Below are 18431 nucleotides of genomic sequence, written 5' to 3' on the forward strand. Positions count from 1 at the left end.
GTGGATGCCGCAGGCGGGACCCTCTGTGCGCTGCGGGACCCGGGGCGAGGCTCTCCCCGAACTGGGCACGGGGCGATGGTGCCATGCCGTGCCGTGCCGTGCCGTGCCGTGCCGTGCCTTACCGGAGCCGCCCCCCCCCCGCCCCGCTCCCCCGCTCCGGGAGGGCGGTCCCGCAGCGCTTGCGGCCCCTTTCGCTTTCGTTTCCCCCTGCGGGGCCAGCCCCGACGCGGCTCAGCCCAGCCCAGCCCAGCCCGACACGGCACACCTCGGCACGGCTCCGCACGGCACAGTTCGGCTCTGCCATGCCGCGGTTCAGCGTGGCGGAGGCCCGGCGGTGGGGACATCAGTTCGTGCAGTTCCTGCAGGACACGGGCCGAGAGCAGGAGAGCCGGAGGGACACGCTGCGGGGCATCTACAACCAGGAGTTTCGGAGCAGGTGAGAGCCCTTGGCCGGACCCCGGCAGCACTGCCTGGGATGGACCCCCAGCCAGCATCGTCCATCGCCCGGCCAGTGTCGCCAGTCCCAGGCCAGCATCATCCATTCCCCCGGCCAGCACTGCCCATTCCCCCAGCCAGCACTGCCAGTACCTGGCCAGCATCACCAGTCCCCAGCCAGCATTGCCAGGGCTTTGCATGGGGTGTCAAGCCAGCTCCAGCCATCAGCTGGGTGTGAGGGTAGCACTGGGGAGCCAGTGTGGTCTTCAGGGGCTCTCCCTCATCACCTGCCTGGGGGCGATGGAGGAGCATGTGCTTTCTGAGCAGCAAGGACCACTTGGACGAGTTAAATGCAGAGGCTCCGCTCCCTCCAGGCATGGAGAGGACAGAGCAGCATTGCTGGGGCAGCCGTGTCATGCTGGGCTGTAGGTGCAGTGTGGGGCAGAGCTGCCTCTCCAGACACCAGCCTGGCATGCTCCCAGGCCCCCCCATCTCAGCACAGCCCTGCTGAGATGTTTCCCAGCTGCATGGGCCCCTCAGCAGCTGCCTGGGCTCGCCTTGGACACCCACTGCCTGCCACGCTCCCCATCTCACCCTGCTGACACTGGTCACGCTGGCCCTTGTGCAATGTCACTACTGTTAATTATTGGCAAAGGCGGGATTCAGCCCATTGGCAAGCTGCGGGACATGCCCGAGGGTGTGGGAGGAGGAACCAGGTGAGGCATCACTGCCAGAAGCAAAGTGGCCGTGCCTTGGAGGAGCCCCCATCTGTGCCGGCTCAGCCCCTGGGGCTGTGCAGGTAGCTGACCCCTCTGGACAGCGTCTTTGTCGAGGATCTTGGGATGAGGATGCGTCCCTGCCCTGCTGTCACTTGTGCAGGGACAGGGACTGCATAGCTGTTGGGGCCAGTGATGCTGTGGCACAGCTGGAATGGCCATGGCACAGCTGGAACAACATGCCACAGCATGGAGCTGCTGGAGCAGCCTACAGGGATGTAAGATTTGCAGGGGCCAGTGGAAAGCCCCAGTCCTCCTCCCTCTCCCAGCGCAGAGAGGAGCCACCGAGTGCCCCTCACCCCAGCCTCAGTGCCCTGCTTCACCTTCCCTCCCTGCTTGCCTCCTCTCAGCTGCTTGTGCCCCCCGCAGCCGAGCTGGGCTCTCCCTTGTCTGTGCAGGACTGATACAAAAATACCCAACTTCTCCTGCATCTTGTACGCGCTGAGAGTGACCCATCAGGTGCAGGTCCATGGGGAGTCAGTGCACTTCAAGAAGGTGAGGGAGGCCCCAGGCTGGGGCAGCACAGCAGCTCCTGCACCCACTGGGACTGGCTCTGTGAGAGCTCCCAGCCCCGGCAGAACCCTGGGGGCACACTGATGCTGGTGGCTTCTTGCAGGAGAAGAGGCGTGTGGTGGTGGCAGACCAGTACCGGAGACCCAGGACAAACACAAAGGCAGCGTCTGCATCTGCCTCAGGGCAGCAGCCCAGCTCCACTCCACAAGTGCCCCAGAGCCGTGCCAAGAAGTGGTATGACCAGCAGCACCCTGCCCCGGCATGGCCCTGGGGATCCCCCACACCAGCAGGGAAAGTCTGACCCTCCCTTCCCACAGGGCCAAGTTAATCCGCGGGAAGCACGGGGTAGAGATCACCTCGGAGCACGACCAGGGCAACGGACAGATCCGCTTCCCGGTGGTGCGTGGCAAGCCCTGCTTGGCCTCTGTCCTGGTGCAGAACCGTGGGACGGAGGCTGTGACACTGTGGCGGTGCCAGCCACGCCAGCCATCGCGAGAGCTCTCCTTCACCGATGAGCAAGGGGTGACACAGGGCCAGTCCCTGCTGCTGCACCCAGGTAGGGCCCCGGCCCCTGGCCCGCACCCTGCCCCACTGGAGGAGGTGCAGGACCCAGCTCTCACCTCTTTGCCTCGCAGGCGGCACATACCCCATCCAGGTGCAGTGCCTGAGCACCTGCAACGGGTTCTTCTGCATCGTGGTGGTCTTCGAGTTCACCAAGGAGCCGAATGAGCACTTCAGCATCGGGCGCTGCATTGCTGCTGTTGCTGAGAGCCAGCTGGCCAAGGACCTGGGACCCTCAGCACCTTTCCAGTCTTACCAGGCCAGTCTCCAGCACCCTGTCACCATCATCACTGAGGACGGTGTCCCCCCTGACAGGTATGTGGCAGGGTCACCTGCGGCCATCCTGTGCAGAGGGCCCCAGCCTATTCTCCAGCTGGGACAATGCTCAACTCCTTGGGATCTAGCTGTCCGGCACCCTGGGACAGTGCTTCATCCCCGCATGATGGCTGGTGACAGCAGGGTTGGGGACACCCTGCTTGTGGGGTCCATGGGTGGTTTCAGCCCAGCGTGAGCCCAACCCTGCAGTCCTTGTGGCACTGCTGTCCCCTCCCCCCAGCTCCCTGAAAAACGAACTGGAGAGGGAAATCCCTCTGGGTATCTACCACTACCCAAAGAGCCTCAAGGACACCATCCTGCTCGGTCCCAGCGCCAGTGCCAGCTCCAGCTGGGCTGCCATGCAGTGAGTGCCAAGGGGTGGGGGCATGCTGCCCAGCCCTTCACCCCCCACCCGCTGCCCCTTGGCCAGGGTGTCCCTGGGCCACGATGACATCCCTGCTGCCTGCAGGTCGCTGCTGGAAGCCCCCTTGCAGGCTGAGAACTACAAGCAGAAGTTCCAGCTGCTGCTGCACCTGGAGGAGATCCAGATGGAGGTGGACATCCGACGCTACGACATGCAGGATGTGCCCATGGTGCAGGACAGGACGCTGCTGGTCCTCAATGTGCGTAGGGAGAGCCCGGGGGGCGGAAGGGGTGCTGGGGCTCTCGGCGTGCTTGGCATCACGCTGGCTGTTCGGCACAGGTGCCTGGTGTGGCCGAGAACCGCCCGTCTGTGCTCAAGGGGGACCACCTCTTTGCCCACCTGAGCAGTGAGCGGGACTGCTCCCCGCTTGTCCAGTACAAGGGCTACGTGCACAGCGTGGAGCTGGAGAAGGTCAGGCTGGGCTTCTCCTCCAAGTGAGTGGCGTCCAGCCCCGGCTGGGCTGGCAGGGCCCTGGCAGCCCCACTGGGATGCACTGAAGGCCGGGTGTGGGCTGGGAAGGGCTGAGGAAGGCAGGGGGGAGCATCCCTATGCCCTGCTTACACTGCTCCTTCCCAGGCTGCTGAAGAAGTTTGTGAACAATCTGAGATTCGACGTGACCTTCACCTTCAGCCGGCTGCCGCTGCGGGTCCAGCACCGGGCTGCAGCCCTGGCCATGCAGCGTGGCTTGTCCAGCCTCCTCTTCCCCTCTGCCTCCTGCCACAAGTCCCTCTTCCCAGGCACCTTCCAGCCCCGGTGAGTCCCCGTGCCTGTGGCGCAGGAGGGGACGGACAGGGACAGGAGGGGATGGGGACCTGGCACGCTCAGCCTCTGCTGCCACAGGTGGTTTGACCGCAAGCTGCAAGCAAACGAGGAGCAGTGCAGAGCTGTGATGCACATCGTGACGGGGATGTCCAGGCCAGCCCCATACCTCATTTTTGGCCCCCCTGGGACAGGCAAGACGGTCACAGTGGTAGAAGCCATCAAGCAGGTGAGCAGCCAGTGCTCAGGTCCAGTCCTGGGCATTGCTGCCCACCCTGGCCCGTGGGGCTCGGTGCTGTCACCCTATCCTCTCACCTAGGTATGGACGTGCTTCAAGGATGCCCACATCTTGGCCTGCAGCCCTTCCAACAGTGCCGCAGACCTGCTGTGCCAGCGCCTGATCAAGGACATTGCTCCCCGGTACATCTACAGGCTCATCGCCAGCTCCAGAAGCTACCATGAGGTGCCCGCCGATATCAGGGTAGGTCCCTGCCCCTCCATCCCGGCACCATGCTGCATGTCTGGGCTGACGGTTCCCAGCAAGAGCAGGATCCTGCCGAACACCTCTGTTTTAGCCCTGCTGCAACTGGGATGACAAGCAGAGCTGCTACGTGTACCTGAGCAAGGAGCACCTGGGGCGCTACCGGATCCTCATCACCACGCTGGTGACAGCAGGAAGGTTGGAGGACCAGGGATTGTCCCCACTGCCCATAGTGGGTGGACCCAGGGGCTGCCCTGCAGCCAGGCTGTGAGGGCAGCCTGGTGGGGTGTGGTGGGGAGAAGGTGTGGAGGAGAGTGGGCAGCAGAGGGGACGCTTCCTCTGCAGGAGGGTGGGGATGAAGGTGAGGAGAGGAAGGATGGCCAGCCAGGGCAGGGATGCTGAGGCAGCCTCACTCCACCTCTCCCCTAGGCTGGCATCAGCCAACTTCCCCCCAGGGTTTTTCTCCCACGTCTTCATTGATGAGTGCGGCCAGGCGGTAGAGCCAGAGAGTGTGGTTGCTATCGCAGGTGAGTGGCTGCCATCTCAGGGACCAGCGTCTCTGCGTGGCCTGGGGACCCCCCTGTCCCTCACTCAGCTCTCCCTCTGCCCAGGGCTCCTGACTGCCATGGACCCAGAGACCAACCCCAATGGGGGGCAGCTGGTGCTGGCAGGAGACCCCCAGCAGCTGGGCCCCGTCCTGAGGTCACCGCTATCCATCAAGCATGGCTTGGGTGAGTGGGGAGAGGGAGGGAAGCGCTGCCAGCGCCCAGGGGCTGAGCAGCCTTGCGGGGAGCCACGGGGTCTCGCTGGGTGCAGGCACCTCGCTGTTGGAGAGGCTGATGCTGCACAACCCCCTGTACAAGAAGTCGAGTGGAGGATACAACCCCCAGTTCGTCACCAAACTGCTCTGGAACTACAGGTGGGGACGGGGCCAGCATGGGGATGGGCGCAGGTGGGGATGGGGCTGCTCTGCTGAGTGTGGCTTGGTGCAAGACCTGTGCGTGCATCCCGGGCTCCCCAGAGCCTCATAGTGCCCCAGCTGGTGTGGGAGATGGGAGCTCACCCACCAGTCTGGATGCACGGCACCCAGCAGGGTGCTGGGGCTGCGTGGTACATGCCCTGGGCACTGTCCTGCCTCTGCCAGGTCCCACGAAGCCATCCTCAGGATCCCCAATGAGCTCTTCTATGACAGTGAGCTGAAGGCCTGTGAGAGCATCGAGCTTGACGTCCGGAGTCTGTATTGTGCCTGGGAGGAGCTTCCCAAAAAAGTGAGGGGTGCAGCAGTGAGGGGGCCCATGGGGGAGCCCTGAGCTGTGGGCAGAGCAGAGCCCAACGCTCTTCATCGCCAGGGCTTCCCCATCATCTTCCATGGGGTTTGTGGGGAAGACCGGAGAGAAGCCAAGAGCCCCTCGTTCTTCAACACGGCTGAGATTGAGGTGCTGGTCCACTACCTCAAGAAGCTGCTGCAGAGCCGGGGCAAGGGGGGCTGCCCCAGCGTCTCACCCAAGGACATCGGCATCATCTCTCCCTACAGGAAGCAGGTGAGGGGCACGGCTCTGCGGGCCGGGGACAGGCAGAGACCTCCCAGGGGGCAGCGGCACTGGGATGGTGGGCAGCCCCGGGGCTGGCACTTGAGGATGGCTCCATGGCAGCTGGACTGTGCTGCATGCTTCCCCCCAGGTGGAGAAGATCCGGAAAGCCATCACCTCCCTGGACCCCACCCTGCGGTCACTGCCAGACATCAGCCTGCTGAAGGTATGGTCCTGGGTGCCGGGGGAGAGGAGCCCACCCTGCCATGGGCAGAGGGACCCCCACCAGCCCCAGCCTGGGGGTGCTCCCCAGACACTCACCTGCTGTCCCTGACACAGGTGGGCTCCGTGGAGGAGTTCCAAGGCCAGGAGCGGTGCATCATCCTCATCTCCACTGTGCGCAGCTGCAGTGAATACCTCCAGCTTGACCAGGACTTCAAGCTGGGCTTCCTCAAGAACCCCAAGGTACTGTGCTGCCTTGAGCAGACCCCTTTCCCTCAGCACTCCCCCCTCCTCCCCAGTGTCCTGCAGGCAGGTAGAGCTGCTCTGGGTGCTCAGCACCCCAGTGGAGCTGCCTGTGGCTGGGAGGGGCTGGCGAGGGGGCTGAGAAGCGCTGCTGCACGGTAAGGCCCTCGCTCTTCTTACCTTTTCAGAGGTTCAACGTGGCCATCACCAGGGCCAAGGCTCTGCTGATCGTGGTGGGTAACCCGGCCGTGCTCAGCAAGGACCAGCACTGGCAGAGGTCAGCCTTGCCCAGCTGCACCTGGCCCCCTCCCCAGGCGATGCTCTGGAGCACCTGCCTGCCCTTCCCTGCTGCCTGCAGACAGTGCCTGGCCGTGCCCAGCACTACAGAGCCAGCAAGGCCATTGCAAGCAGTGAGGCCAGCGCAGGCAGCAATGCCACTGGCACCTCCTGCCCATGCTCCCCTCGCTCTGTGCCCGCAGGTTCCTCAGGTACTGCAAGGAGGAGGGTGGCTACACGGGCTACCCTTACGAGGACGAGAGCCCGGCAGAGGACACCCTCACCGCTGACCTCCACGCGCTGCACCTCAGCAATTAGCAGCCAGGTGAGCAGGGCTGGGAGCTGCCAGTGGAGCCCCACGGGAGCAAGGTGAGGAGCGGCACAGCTGAACGGGTGGCATCAGCACCCCGGGGGGCAGCGGGGCCGGGGATGAGCCGAGGTAGAGTTTCATGTGCAAGGGACCCTGGGAGGCTTCTCCTGCAGCAAGTGCAACAGGACTTGGGATGGGCTCTTGCTTTGGGGCTGCCTGTCCCCTCCTGAATCAGGGGGCAGCTCTGCCATGGGGTTTCTCTGTAGGAAACCCATCTGGGAAAGGAGGAGAAGCCCTGTGGAGCTCCAGCACCCCTTGGCCTGCACCTGGCCTGAAGCAGCTGCCTGCTCTCCCCCTGCCTCACTCCCGGGGTGCCCAGTGCACCATGCATCCCTGTGGGGATGGGGCTGAGCCCGAGGGGCAGGGGGGTCCTGCCAGCCAAGAGCCCTGGCACAGACTGTGGGGCAGCCACCTTTCTCTCCTTGCAGAGCGGGACCGTGCCAGTGCTCGACTGGAATCACTCTCCATTTTAAGGTTTTCGATACAGTTGTGGAAAGCTAATTCTTTGTGACTGGTCTCACCAGTCAATGACTGGCTTAAGCGCAACTCCAGCCTCCAAAGAGCATCCTGGGGTGTGCAGGGGAGCTCAGCGCTGCTGCAGTGGGTGACTGGGGCTCAGGCACAGGGTGGCTCGGCTCCTCGGCCCAAGAGCTGGCATGGCTGTGCAGCCACACTTCATTTTGTTTCCCTGCAATAAACATTTAGAGAAAAATGGTGTATTGAAGTCAAGTTCTGGGCCCTGCCACTGCAGCTGGGGCTGCCGGAGCAGGGACAGGCTTGCTGCAGCCCTCCCTGACCTGCTCCAAGATGGTTAAAGAGGAGGGATGGCTCCAGCAGTGACTGCAGCACCTGTTGCACCAGGGACTGGGTACAACTAGGAAACTCCTGCCCAGCCCTTCCCACATAAGCTGCTCCCTGGGCCTTACCCAAGTGCATGGTGACAAGCCCTGATCCCCCACCAGGGGCTGAACCAAGAGGGGCTGGGGGCCAAGCAAGCCCCCACCCTGCAGCGCATGGACCCAGTCCCCAGGCAGCAGCTTGGACCAGCACAGGGCACAAAGGACAGCCAGAAGGACGCAACACAAGCTGAGTTAAATTACTAAAATACCAGTTTGCATTTATTCTCCCAATTACGCAGTTCAGTTTACCGATGCTAAGTCCGTGACCCGTGCAGACTGGAAGAAGGTGTTACTGGCAGAGCTGGGCAGAGCACTGGTCCTGGGAGCAGAGCGCTTCTGGCAGCAGCCAAGCCCAGCTCCCTGCAGCAGCGGCTGAGCCTGGCTCTGCACACAGACTGGGCTGAAAGCTGCCCTGGGCAAGTCTGTATAAAGCTGGTGAGCACTGCCCGCATGGCCCAGGGGAGTGGGCAGAGCACCTCGAGGGCACAGCAGACCCCACGTGTGAGCTGCGGGCAGCAGCCAGCAGCACCTCCTGCTTCTGCAGCACCTGCCTGGAGCTGGGGAGGGAGAGCGAACACCGTGGCAATTCCCATGGGAGAGGCAAAACCAGGGTGAGCGGTACAAAAACGGGGTGACACAGGGAGCTACGCAAACGCCCGGCCCATAGAGAGCAGTGGGTACGGAAGGCACTGGCCCCTCACGGCCCCGCAGCCTCGCAGGGACACCTGCAGGCTTGGGCAGCAGCTCTGGTGCAGAGGGTTCGGGGCAGGTACTGGCACCACGAGGTCCATCTGCCAGCACTCCCTCCCCGCACGGTCCGGGGCAGCAGGGTGCCGGCGCAGGCAGCTGCCTCCTGACCCGCCGGGCTGCTCACAGCAGCGGGCAGCCTCTGCGCTTCTTGTTCTTCCGAACCTGCAGCCCAGCGCGGGTGGCCATCTCGAAGACCTCCCGCACGCCCTCCTTCGTCTTGGCGGAGCACTCAAGGTAGCCGAAGGCGTTGATCCTGTTGGCCATGTCCCTCCCCTCCTCTGGCTTCACCGGCTCCTAGAAAACATTAAAAAGAGGATTCGAAAACTTCACCAGAAAACAGCAGCAAAAGCGCAGTGAGTGCCCTTGGGGCATCCAGCCCCCAGCACCAGGATGCAGCACGGGGAGAGGCAGGTCGCCAGCAGAACAGCGGGACCCCGGGGCTGCCCTCACCTGCTTCATCTTTGCCAGCTCCCGCCGCGTGTGCTCGTCATTCCGCAGGTCCTTCTTGTTCCCCACCAGGATGATGGGCACGTTGGGGCAGAAGTGCTTCACCTCTGGTGTCCACTTCTCAGGGATGTTCTCTGCAAGCAACACACACGGACCCCTCTGAGCTGAGGGGCTGCTCCCTCCCAGCCTCCTCGCAGCCCCAGGAACCGGCACCAGGCTTTTCCCATAAGAAAGCAGGGAAAGCTTGCCCTGCAGCATCCTCCTCTCCCACCACCTCCACCAAGCCTGCAAGTTCCCTGCATTTTTCTGGAGCACACACAAAGCCAGGAGATGGAAGGGAGGGACTGGCATCCCCCAGAGAGGCAGCACGGGGGCTTTCCAGACCCCAAGGGGTTTAGCAGCAGCACCCAATCCTGTGGGAGCCCCAGGTCCCCCCCTTGCTCCCCACTCCCTACCGAGGCTATCTGGGCTGTCAATAGAAAAGCACATGAGGATAACGTCTGTGTCCGGGTAGGAGAGGGGCCGCAGCCTGTCGTAGTCCTCCTGTCCCGCTGTGTCCCACAGGGCCAGCTCCACCTGGGAAGGGAGAGTGACACAGCTCAGCAGCTTGCAGACAGCTCGGCGGGCCAGGAGCAAGCAGGTTTCTCTTCCTCAGTTCTAGCTACAATATTCCTTAAACTGGGGCAGGTTCAGGGTGACCCAGAAACGCAGGACCCGTGGGGCTCCCCCGAGCACTGCAGGTGAATTCGAGCTGCACGGACCGACCCGTGCGGCAGCGCTGGCTGATGGCACTGACAGGGCAGGAGCGAGGGGACGGGAGCAGCTCCAGCACCCTGCAACTGCCCTTACCTGCTTCCCGTCTACCTCTATGTCAGCGATGTAGTTCTCGAACACAGTGGGCACGTAGACCTCAGGGAACTGGTCCTTGCTGAACACGATCAGCAGACACGTCTTTCCACAGGCACCATCTCCCACAATCACCAGCTTCTTCCTGATGGCTGCCATTGCTGCGGGGACAAGAGCAGGTGAGAGGACAGAGCAGCCATGGGCAGCCCATGCTCCTGGCCCCCCGTGCCCCAAAACCTTTCAAACGACTGCCCGGGAGGGCACTGGACACGGACACCCGGGCACACCTGGCATGAGCAGCTGGTGACTGCCAGGACAGAGGCTCTCCCAGCCCAGCCAGGTACACCTCCACGCACGCACCAGCTCACAGGCACTGCAAGAACCAGCCTGACTGGAACCATTTATATCCTGCAGCCACAGCCAGGAGAATTGACACCCCGATGCCCCAGCCATGGTGAGGGCTGGCGGCTGCACACAGGGACCTTGTGCAAGACAATGAACCCACCCCACCGAGCAGCCAGGCTCCCGCCCCTGCCATCCAACCCCAGGAAAATGGGATTTTTGACAACCTTAGTGTCACACACACACATTTTATTTTAGATTATGAATTCTTCAGGGCAGAAACTGTACTCCGAGTTTCACTCAAGCATGCTCACCAGCTCCCAAGTTATCTGATCAGCAGCTGGAACTTGCCAAACCGATCTCTAGGAGGTCCGAGCGAGCATGACTTGCACGCCTGGCACCTGGCACTGGGCTGGCCCCATCCCAGCTTATTTGACAAAGGAGTCTTTGCCACACAACCGCGGAGATCCAACACTGGCAACGGCAGCAGCAGAAGCTGCCAGCTATCACTCAGCAAACAGCTGAAACCTCACAGTACAGCAGGCTGCTTTCTGCCCCAAGTAAAACTCTGCCTTTGCATCCTTGAGTTTCAAAAGGAGATTACAGCTGAGCCTGAGAATCACCCAGGAAAATGCCACAAAATGCCTGCTGTGGTGTCTGAACAAGGCACAAGAAAATCAGTCGTGGTGGGATCACATCCTTCCCTGACCTCAGGCCCCAAATCTCTTTCCCATCCCCAGCTTCCCAGATGCTTCAGTCCAAAAAGCCTGACCCACTCCTTACGCACCTTCGGCACATCACCAGCTCCCTGTCCCTGCAGAAACCCCGGGCAAGACACACACTGACAGCTCAGGGTTTAATCCCTGGAAAGGCACACGCTGGTCTGTGGGCTGGGGGAAATTGTAGGTGACCAGCAAACCGCTCACGAAGGCAGGGATGCTCCGTGTCCTCCAGCCAGCCCTGCCCCTCTCCGAACCCACTCTGCCCAGGGCAGCAGGACTGGAAGGGGCAGTTCTGCGGGAAGGACACCTACACCAAGGCACCGAGCTGGGAGCAGATCACGCTGGGAAAACCTATCGGGCACTGACACCGAGCCCTAACAAAGGCATTGGTGTCCGTCCTCTGCCGGGGCAATCACACCCGCACCCTGCGCCAACAGAAAAGGGAGGAGAAAAGCCCGAGTAAGGCTGCATCATAATTAGCTGCAAGTGAAGGATTAAGAAATTAAGACTCAGCGGCTGACTTGCATTTCAAAAGCAGGCTGAAGGGAGCTCCTCTCCTCTGCATACTTAGCCGGTCACGGTCACGGTCACGCTAAGCTCCTGCCTGGAGGAAACCTCCCCAGGGCTGTCACATGGACCCTGGGGAAGTCTCAGGGACCACCCCAGCTCTCACAAACCAAACTGCCCAACCGTGTGGATGGGGCAGAAGAGAGAAAGGTTTCACCCAAACCCATGCCAGCCCCTGCCAGGTTACAAGCACTTTGCCTCACAAGATGAAGCAGGAATGGTTTGTGGCTGCTGAGTGCCATGGAGCAATTAATAAAAATAGTAAACCAGCACTTGTTAAGTGAGAAAAGCAAGGATGAAGGGCCACATCTGGCAGGAGCCGGCACTCCTCAACCAGGAGCCTCGGCGTAAAGTGCACATCCCAGTGGAGCAGCATACCTATATAAAGGGTGAGCACATCTGTGCAACGCTGAAGTTGAATAAAAAACTTGAAGTGCCCAAAGGGTCCCACTGCCAGGGGCTGAGCACAGAGGGGAAACCCCCCCAGCACAGCTCCTGTTCCCTTTCCTCATGTCCTCCTGCTCCTGCCTGTCCCAGCTGGGCCAGGAACGCCCAGGGCCCCTCACATGGGCAGCCGGCCAGGAGCTTATCCTCAGGAGACGTGACATTTGTGTTACAGAGGCAGATAAAAGGGCTGGAGGAGCCTGCTGTCTCCTGCCCCCATGAGAAGGGCAAGTTGTCAGGGACAGTGTAACCCTGAGAACACAAGAAATGCATCCCCCATTGCAACCATCCTTCTCATCTGACCAAAGGCTCGTCCTCTCTCCAGCCATCATCTCCACAGCACAGTAAAAGGAGAGCTCATGGGCAAAAAAGTCTATTTACTAACACAGAAACTCCTTTGCCCGCAGCAACATGTGATCTGCTGCTTTGCAGCTCTGTATCTCGGAGATGAATGGAGGAAGAAAGGTGGTGTGGGTAACACCGCTATCTAATCCACCCAACACAGGAGACACAACTGCAGCGTGAGGAACAGAGGATGCCTGGGGAGATAAACACCTGCTCCCAGACAGACGCCAGGATCTGCCTGTGTCCAGTCTGCCTGACATCGGACCTAAAACAAGACCACCTCACGGCTGCCAGCTCCCCTGCACCCGCATGCTGTCCCGCGAGGACGATGGCAGATGCTCCAAACCGAACAGCATTGCCGCACCCAGCGCTCCTTCCCACGGCCTCCATCATCCACCCTGACCTGGGATGGCTCTGGGCCCCGACAGCTCCCAAGCCCTGTGTGATGCCAAGCGGTGACTCAGCAGGCAGAGGCACTGTCCCCACCCAAAATCTCAGCACAATTCATTCCATTACTCACAAAAGCCATCCAGAAATAGCCCATTACTAATCCATAGCTGGCATGCAAAGGCAAGTGGGGCAAGGAGGCTGTGAGCACTGTGTGCCTCGGCGACCGGCCGGGTGCCCCCATCTGTGCCCTCACCCTACAAGCCAGCCGGTGCAGCACCAACGCCACCGGCTGCCGGCACTCTGTGCGGGGAGGGACTAGCTCCTCTGCCAGGGGATGCTGTCACTCAGCAGGATGAGGCCGGTCCCTGGGACAGGGGAGCCTGACGCAAAGGGCTCTGCACTGTTCCCAGATTGCAAGCAGATAAAAGAGAGTGGAAAATGTGAAGACAAGTTGAGGAGGATAGCTTTACTACAGCTGCTGGCAGGCCAAACGATTAAAAGGACACAGTCACCCACATCAAGACGTGGAAATCCAGATTTTAAACTCTGCCAAGTGTTAACCACCCCAAGTTACAGCAAAGACTGCCCAGCCACGCTGGCAATCCAACCCGGCCCGTGCAGCAACCACGGGTTTTGAGCGTGAGCAGCGCTTGAGGTGCCTCACTGGAAGACGTCTTCGCATCTGTGTCCACAGAGATAACAAAAGGGGGCAGCAACTTTGTGCCGGCATCTCCCACAGAGCGGCACTGCCAAACCCCACAGGCTCCCGCCCAGCCCTGCACCCTGCTGTGGGCAGGCTGGGGCCACCCCAGGACGGCCACGGGCTTAGTGCTCACCACTGGGGCCGGCACCAGCCTAATCCTGAGCAGGCATCTTATTCATCACACCAAGAAATTGCAAAATGCAACCAAATCACTCTGTTCTGCTTTCCAAGCAGCTAATCTAAAGCCATCACCATAAAACCAGCCAGGGCTTCAGGGCAGCCCTTGTGTCATTGGCCTCGCCCAGCTTCGTGCCTCAAAATGTGAGGTTCTTGCTGAGCAGGAAACAGGGAATTCCTCTGGCAGCAGGATGAGTCCATCATCCAGCGTCTGCTACGGGCTCTCAGGAAATGGCAGAGAAAGATATTAACACTTTGAAGCAGGACTCCAAGGTAGGGGGCAAATTTCAATGAACCTCCTTGGCAAGGCGCGAGCCACCCCCACACACACCCACCCCACACACCCCCAGCCAACAGAGGGGTTTTGTTCTACAGCAGAAATTCCCAGGCGCTGCTGATGACAGCCCCACCCGGCCAGACCTGTCACACCACTTATCAGCAAAACCAGCCGAATTTCTGTTCTGCCCACAGCCCTGGCTGGAGGCATAACCCCGAAGCCTGGGCAGGGCTGAGCTGGCAGGGATGGAGCCATGCTGGGAGCAGCCCTTTCACAGGGACACCCCCTTCACAGGGACACCCTCAGTGCTGCCAGCATGGCAGGGCCAGCTCCCCACTGCCCCCCAGCCCAGCAGCCATCCGGCTCCAAACAAAATCTCCTTGTCCAGAAAGAGCACCTTGTCCAGGAGAGCAGAGCAAGGAGGAGCATCAAAGCTCCAGGCACCGCTTGTGCAGCCACTAGGATTGCCCTGGGGATCTTCACGGCCAGAGATGGGAGAACAGACCCGGGGCTGGTGTTCCTGCCTTGCACAGCAGCCACCAAGCATCTCCTTCCAGGCTGCCTGTTGGAAGATTAGCAAATACGCCTTTGCCCCAGCAGCTCTGTGGTTGCTCCCCTGAGACCAGAGGCTCAGGGAACAAGCAGCCTGCTGTCACCCCAAAGCCCAGGCACCCACCCGGACCCCCTGGCAGTGCAACACAACCACAGAAGCAAAACCACCTCTCTTGAACAGACCAACATTTTCCTGATATTGCTGTGTCTTCAGCTCTACTAAACTTTAAAGCATTCAAGTGCTCGGTTGGACTGTTTCAGTTTAACTCCTGTTTGGGAAGGAGCTGGGCTAACACGGCACAGACCGGGCTCAAGGCTACAACAGCCACGAGGCACGCAACTGGATTTCAAAAACGCCAAAACGCATGCCTTCGGTTCAGGTTGTGCAACCTGAAATACAGACGAGACCTAAGGCAGCTCGCAGCATCCAGAAAGCACAGAACACTAGCAGGGAACACAGAAAATGTTTTCTAACCAGTGCAGCCAAGCACAGGCTGTCTCCACTTCTAAACATGGCTGTGTGTGTGCACAGGGCTGCTGCCACCACCCCAGCGAGCCAGGCGAGGGCACCTTGGGACAGGACCCCGGCGAGGTGCTGCTGGGCAAACAAGAGCTGCTTTGGACAGCCCTGGAACACCAGAGACACTGCCAGAGTCCCAGAGGCTGGGGGCACGGGGGTCCCTCCCCCGGACCCCCTTGGGAGCAGCTCTCCTCCCACCCCACCAACATGTCACAGCTTGGATCAGCACAAGCAGGGAGCCCACCAAGGTGTATGTCAAGGCTACAGCTGTCCCCAAGTTCAAGTAATTGGAAGGGCATGGAGGGTGTTTGGGCATGGGATGGCAGAGGGACAAGGTTCTTTGCATGAATTCCCAGCAGAAAGCCCTGCAGTGCTGTTTCACAACAGAAACAGTTTTAGCTGGTAGCACTTGTTGGCACAACTGGTGCAATGAAAAAGAAAATAAACTTCCAAATTAAAATCTGACAGGTTCGCCCATCAAGGGGAACTTAATTTTCTGAGATATCTAAACCATGACCAAGGTAGCACAGGACAAGCATCTTGGCAAGTGTCTCGGGTATCTGAGGGACTCTCATACTGAAGCAGAAAAAAGTTCCTAAAAGGCTTGAAGCAAAGAGCAATGCCAGAGGGAAACGCAACAGCCCGGGCAGAACTTGGGCTCTGAGCTCCCGGCAGATTGCAGCTTCGAGACGATCAAAGCGGCGCTGGTTTTGGCACAGCAGCATCTGCAATTTCATGCTCACACAGCCCCCCGGCAGGCCAAGCTGGGCATTTCTGTGTAGCACAGAGGAGACCAGCCTCCAGCCCTTACTCACGCCAACAACCATCGCTGACACCCAGAGCACAACCCACACCTACTGGCAACACCGGCTCCCACTGCTCCAAGCCTCCCCATCCTGCCCCACCGTTGCCAAAACCACCCGGCACTGGGGAAAGCATCTGTATTTACCCCGGGAAAGCTGCGTGACGCCTTAACACCTAGACTTGCCACATCCAAATGGTGAGCTCAAACTCAGCTTACCAATTTTCTTCTAAAATTATGAGTTATTCTCTGGGCACAATCAGCGGCCTGGGTTAAAGCATGTTCTAGCACAGCAGCAAAGGGCAACTGTCCCAACCCAGACCCGGAGCAGAGCAGCCAATCTGGCTTGTTTTCTTTGCTAAATCCCGCAAAAACATCCAGAAGCAAAACAGAGAAAAGGACTTGGAACAGAAGAATTTGAAAGCCTTAACAAAGCTTGAACCACAAATGCTTGAGCTTCGTGGGAAAACACTGCCTGCCTTTTCCAAAGGACATCATGCCATGTTCTTATTTTACCTCCCACAGAAATGACAGCCTTCCCAGACTCACAGCAGTACAAGTGTCTTGCTGAAAGCTTCAAATAACATGCCACAATCTCAGCAGATGCCTGTACTCATGCAATGCCTGACTGCTGCTGCCCCAGGGCCAATCAATATTTGCTAATACATTCCTTACTTTTCATGTCAATACGCCTCTCCAGTGTAAACAGCAAGTTAGGAGGTGAGCCTGGTTAAACGCTCCTGATAACCTGTTGGAAGACAGTGACTTGGCTTATTTTCCCTGGAGAAGCTGTAGCTGTCAGGAACATGGATTCAATTTAAAGCCCGTAAAATCTCACACGGTCTCTACCTACACTACTTGTAGCTGGGAAGGAGGAGCTGAACATAAATTGAAGCTGTTGGGACAGCTAAAGGCGCTTGGCAAAATGAAAATAAAATGCAACTGGTCTCAGCCAAACACAGCTAGAGCCGCTACCTTCCTGTCTCCGGTTTCACGAGGGGAATTGCTGGGGATGCGGCAGAGCTGCTGCCTGGCCCGGGTGGCTCAGCTGGGTCCCGGCTCCCAGCGCATCCCTGTGCCGATGCCCGGCGGAGCAGCCCGGGATCACGCTGCTCTTTCCCCGCGGGTGTCGAGAGGCTGAAGCTGGGCTGAGGGGCCCTGGCGGCCGCTGGGAAGGTTTGGCTGCGGACTGTTAGTGCTGGAACAGGCCACGCAGTCATGCTTTTGGAATGCTCCCTGCTTCTAAGACATTACACAATTATTTCTCCTCCCCGCAAGCCCCCCTAATATAAACGTTTAAAAATGAGCTCAGCAGTAAGCAAAGGGAACTTTTTTCCTTTTTCTGAAGAAAACACAGAGCGGCCGCTCCACAAGCAAGGCCGTGCATGGGGATGCTGCTGGAGCAGGGGCAGTGGGGAGGGACGGCGGGACGGGGCAGCAGCCCCTGGGCTGTCCCCTAGCCTGGCCCTGTCAGTCACAGGCTGGGAGGCAGTGGGGAGCCCTGTCTGGGCAGCATCCACGAGTCGGGACCTGCAGTCCAAGGCCACCCTTGGGGGATGACTCGCGGTGGCCGAACTGCCGCTGACACACCCCCACCCCGCAGGCAGGGACCCCCATCCCATCCCTGGCATACCCATCCCATCCTGGTTCCCGTCCCGCTGGGCTCCAACCCAGCCTGGCTGGGGCACCCACCCCCCGTGCCCGGCTGCCCCAGCAGTGCCCCAGAGCCCACCCCAGCACTGACACCACACCCCACCAGTAGCCCCAGATCCCACCAGTAACCCCACACCCCAGTTCCCGCAGACCCGAGCTCTGACCCCGCCCCATATCAGTGCCAGTAACTCCAGACCCCAGTTCCCCCAGACCCCAGCTCCGACCTCACACTCCACTAGCACAAGTAACTCCAGACCCCACCAGTAACCCCAAACCCCACCAGTTCCCCCAGATCCCAGCTCCGACCCCACACCTTACCAGTACCGGTAACCCCAGACGCCACCAGTAACCCCAGACCCCTGTAACCCCACATCCCACCAGTAACCCCAGTCCCCAGCACCGGCCTCGGTCCGGTCCGGTCCGGTCCTGTCCCGTCCCGCCCCCAGTGCCCCCAGCGCCCGGCCCCGCACCCCGAGCGCAGCCCGCACCTCTCTCCGCCGCGGCCCCGGGCGCGGTCCCGGTGCGGGTCCCAGCTCCGGCCTCGGCCCCGCAGCGCGGCTCCGCCGGCACCGCCCCGTCCGGGGGCCGCCCGCCGAGGGCGGGGCGGGAGCGCCGAGCCCGGCCGAGCCGAGCCGTGCTCAGCCCGCAGCCCCCCTCCCGGCGCCGGGGACCCCCGGGCGCCGATCCCAGCCCGGTCCCGAGCCGCCGGGCGGGGCGACAGCCGCGGCCTCCGCCAGCCCGGGCGCCCCCAGCGGCTTTTCCCGGGCGGGGCTCCCGCCGGCAGGCAGGGACCGGGCCGCTGGACAGGCTGAGCGGCCGCTCCCACCCACCCTTCCAGGGAGGACCCCCCACGCTCTGCCCCCTACCCAGCCGTCCCCATCGGAGCATCTCTGGAGGAGACGCCTTTGCCCCCGTGAGCGTTGCTGAGGGCAGCCCAAAGCCGTCGCTAGCCGGGGACGGCGGATGCCAGCAAGCACCAGCACCCGAACCCCATCGCACCCCCCTGCAACCCCTCGCGCTGCCCAGTCGGCTCCTTGTCCCCGGGGAAGGCCCCGTTCCCCACCGTAACAGGCACAGCGGAGCTGCAAAGG

General features: G+C 60.9%; 2 protein-coding genes across 6 annotated transcripts; one reads left to right on the plus strand and one right to left on the minus strand.

Annotated features, from left to right (window-relative positions):
- The first annotated feature begins 201 nt into the window (after window positions 1-201).
- MOV10 (Mov10 RISC complex RNA helicase) lies at window positions 202-7616 on the plus strand. 2 transcript variants are annotated; one of them, XM_037410444.1, is made up of 22 exons: window positions 202-436; window positions 1610-1706; window positions 1828-1958; window positions 2042-2280; window positions 2360-2600; window positions 2842-2964; window positions 3070-3223; window positions 3304-3458; window positions 3601-3777; window positions 3865-4012; window positions 4103-4264; window positions 4359-4462; window positions 4694-4791; window positions 4876-4995; window positions 5081-5183; window positions 5409-5532; window positions 5614-5805; window positions 5945-6019; window positions 6133-6258; window positions 6447-6535; window positions 6738-6859; window positions 7111-7616. In XM_037410444.1, the coding sequence occupies exons 1-21, from the start codon at window positions 303-305 to the stop codon at window positions 6850-6852; spliced, it is 2907 nt and encodes a 968-aa protein (XP_037266341.1). In that variant the 5' UTR covers window positions 202-302; the 3' UTR covers window positions 6853-6859; window positions 7111-7616. The 2 variants fall into 2 exon arrangements, with proteins under 2 accessions (XP_037266341.1, XP_037266342.1); XM_037410445.1 differs by having other exon boundaries at window positions 7333-7616.
- Window positions 7617-7995: 379 nt separating this feature from the next.
- On the minus strand, window positions 7996-17955 carry RHOC (ras homolog family member C). 4 transcript variants are annotated; one of them, XM_037410447.1, is made up of 7 exons: window positions 17829-17942; window positions 16363-16435; window positions 14211-14375; window positions 9850-10007; window positions 9456-9576; window positions 9004-9134; window positions 7996-8847 (listed from the first exon to the last, which is right to left on the minus strand). In XM_037410447.1, the coding sequence occupies exons 4-7, from the start codon at window positions 10003-10005 to the stop codon at window positions 8674-8676; spliced, it is 582 nt and encodes a 193-aa protein (XP_037266344.1). In that variant the 5' UTR covers window positions 10006-10007; window positions 14211-14375; window positions 16363-16435; window positions 17829-17942; the 3' UTR covers window positions 7996-8673. The 4 variants fall into 4 exon arrangements, with proteins under 4 accessions (XP_037266344.1, XP_037266343.1, XP_037266346.1 ...); XM_037410446.1 differs by lacking the exon at window positions 14211-14375; XM_037410449.1 differs by lacking the exon at window positions 16363-16435 and having other exon boundaries at window positions 17829-17903.
- Between the last annotated feature and the right edge of the window lie 476 nt (window positions 17956-18431).

The sequence above is a fragment of the Falco rusticolus genome, chromosome 17 (assembly GCF_015220075.1).
Source record: "Falco rusticolus isolate bFalRus1 chromosome 17, bFalRus1.pri, whole genome shotgun sequence".
Taxonomy (NCBI): Eukaryota; Metazoa; Chordata; class Aves; order Falconiformes; family Falconidae; genus Falco; species Falco rusticolus.

Coding starts and splice junctions, on each gene's coding strand:
- MOV10 (XM_037410444.1), top strand. CDS start 303: ATGCCGCGGTTCAGCGTGGCGGAGGCCCGGCGGTGGGGACATCAGTTC. Junction 1,707..1,827: donor AGTCAGTGCACTTCAAGAAG/GTGAGGGAGGCC, acceptor GGCTTCTTGCAG/GAGAAGAGGCGTGTGGTGGT. Junction 5,806..5,944: donor TCTCTCCCTACAGGAAGCAG/GTGAGGGGCACG, acceptor GCTTCCCCCCAG/GTGGAGAAGATCCGGAAAGC.
- RHOC (XM_037410446.1), bottom strand. Junction 9,577..9,849: donor TAGAGGTAGACGGGAAGCAG/GTAAGGGCAGTT, acceptor CTCCCTTCCCAG/GTGGAGCTGGCCCTGTGGGA. Junction 8,848..9,003: donor AGCTGGCAAAGATGAAGCAG/GTGAGGGCAGCC, acceptor AATGTTTTCTAG/GAGCCGGTGAAGCCAGAGGA.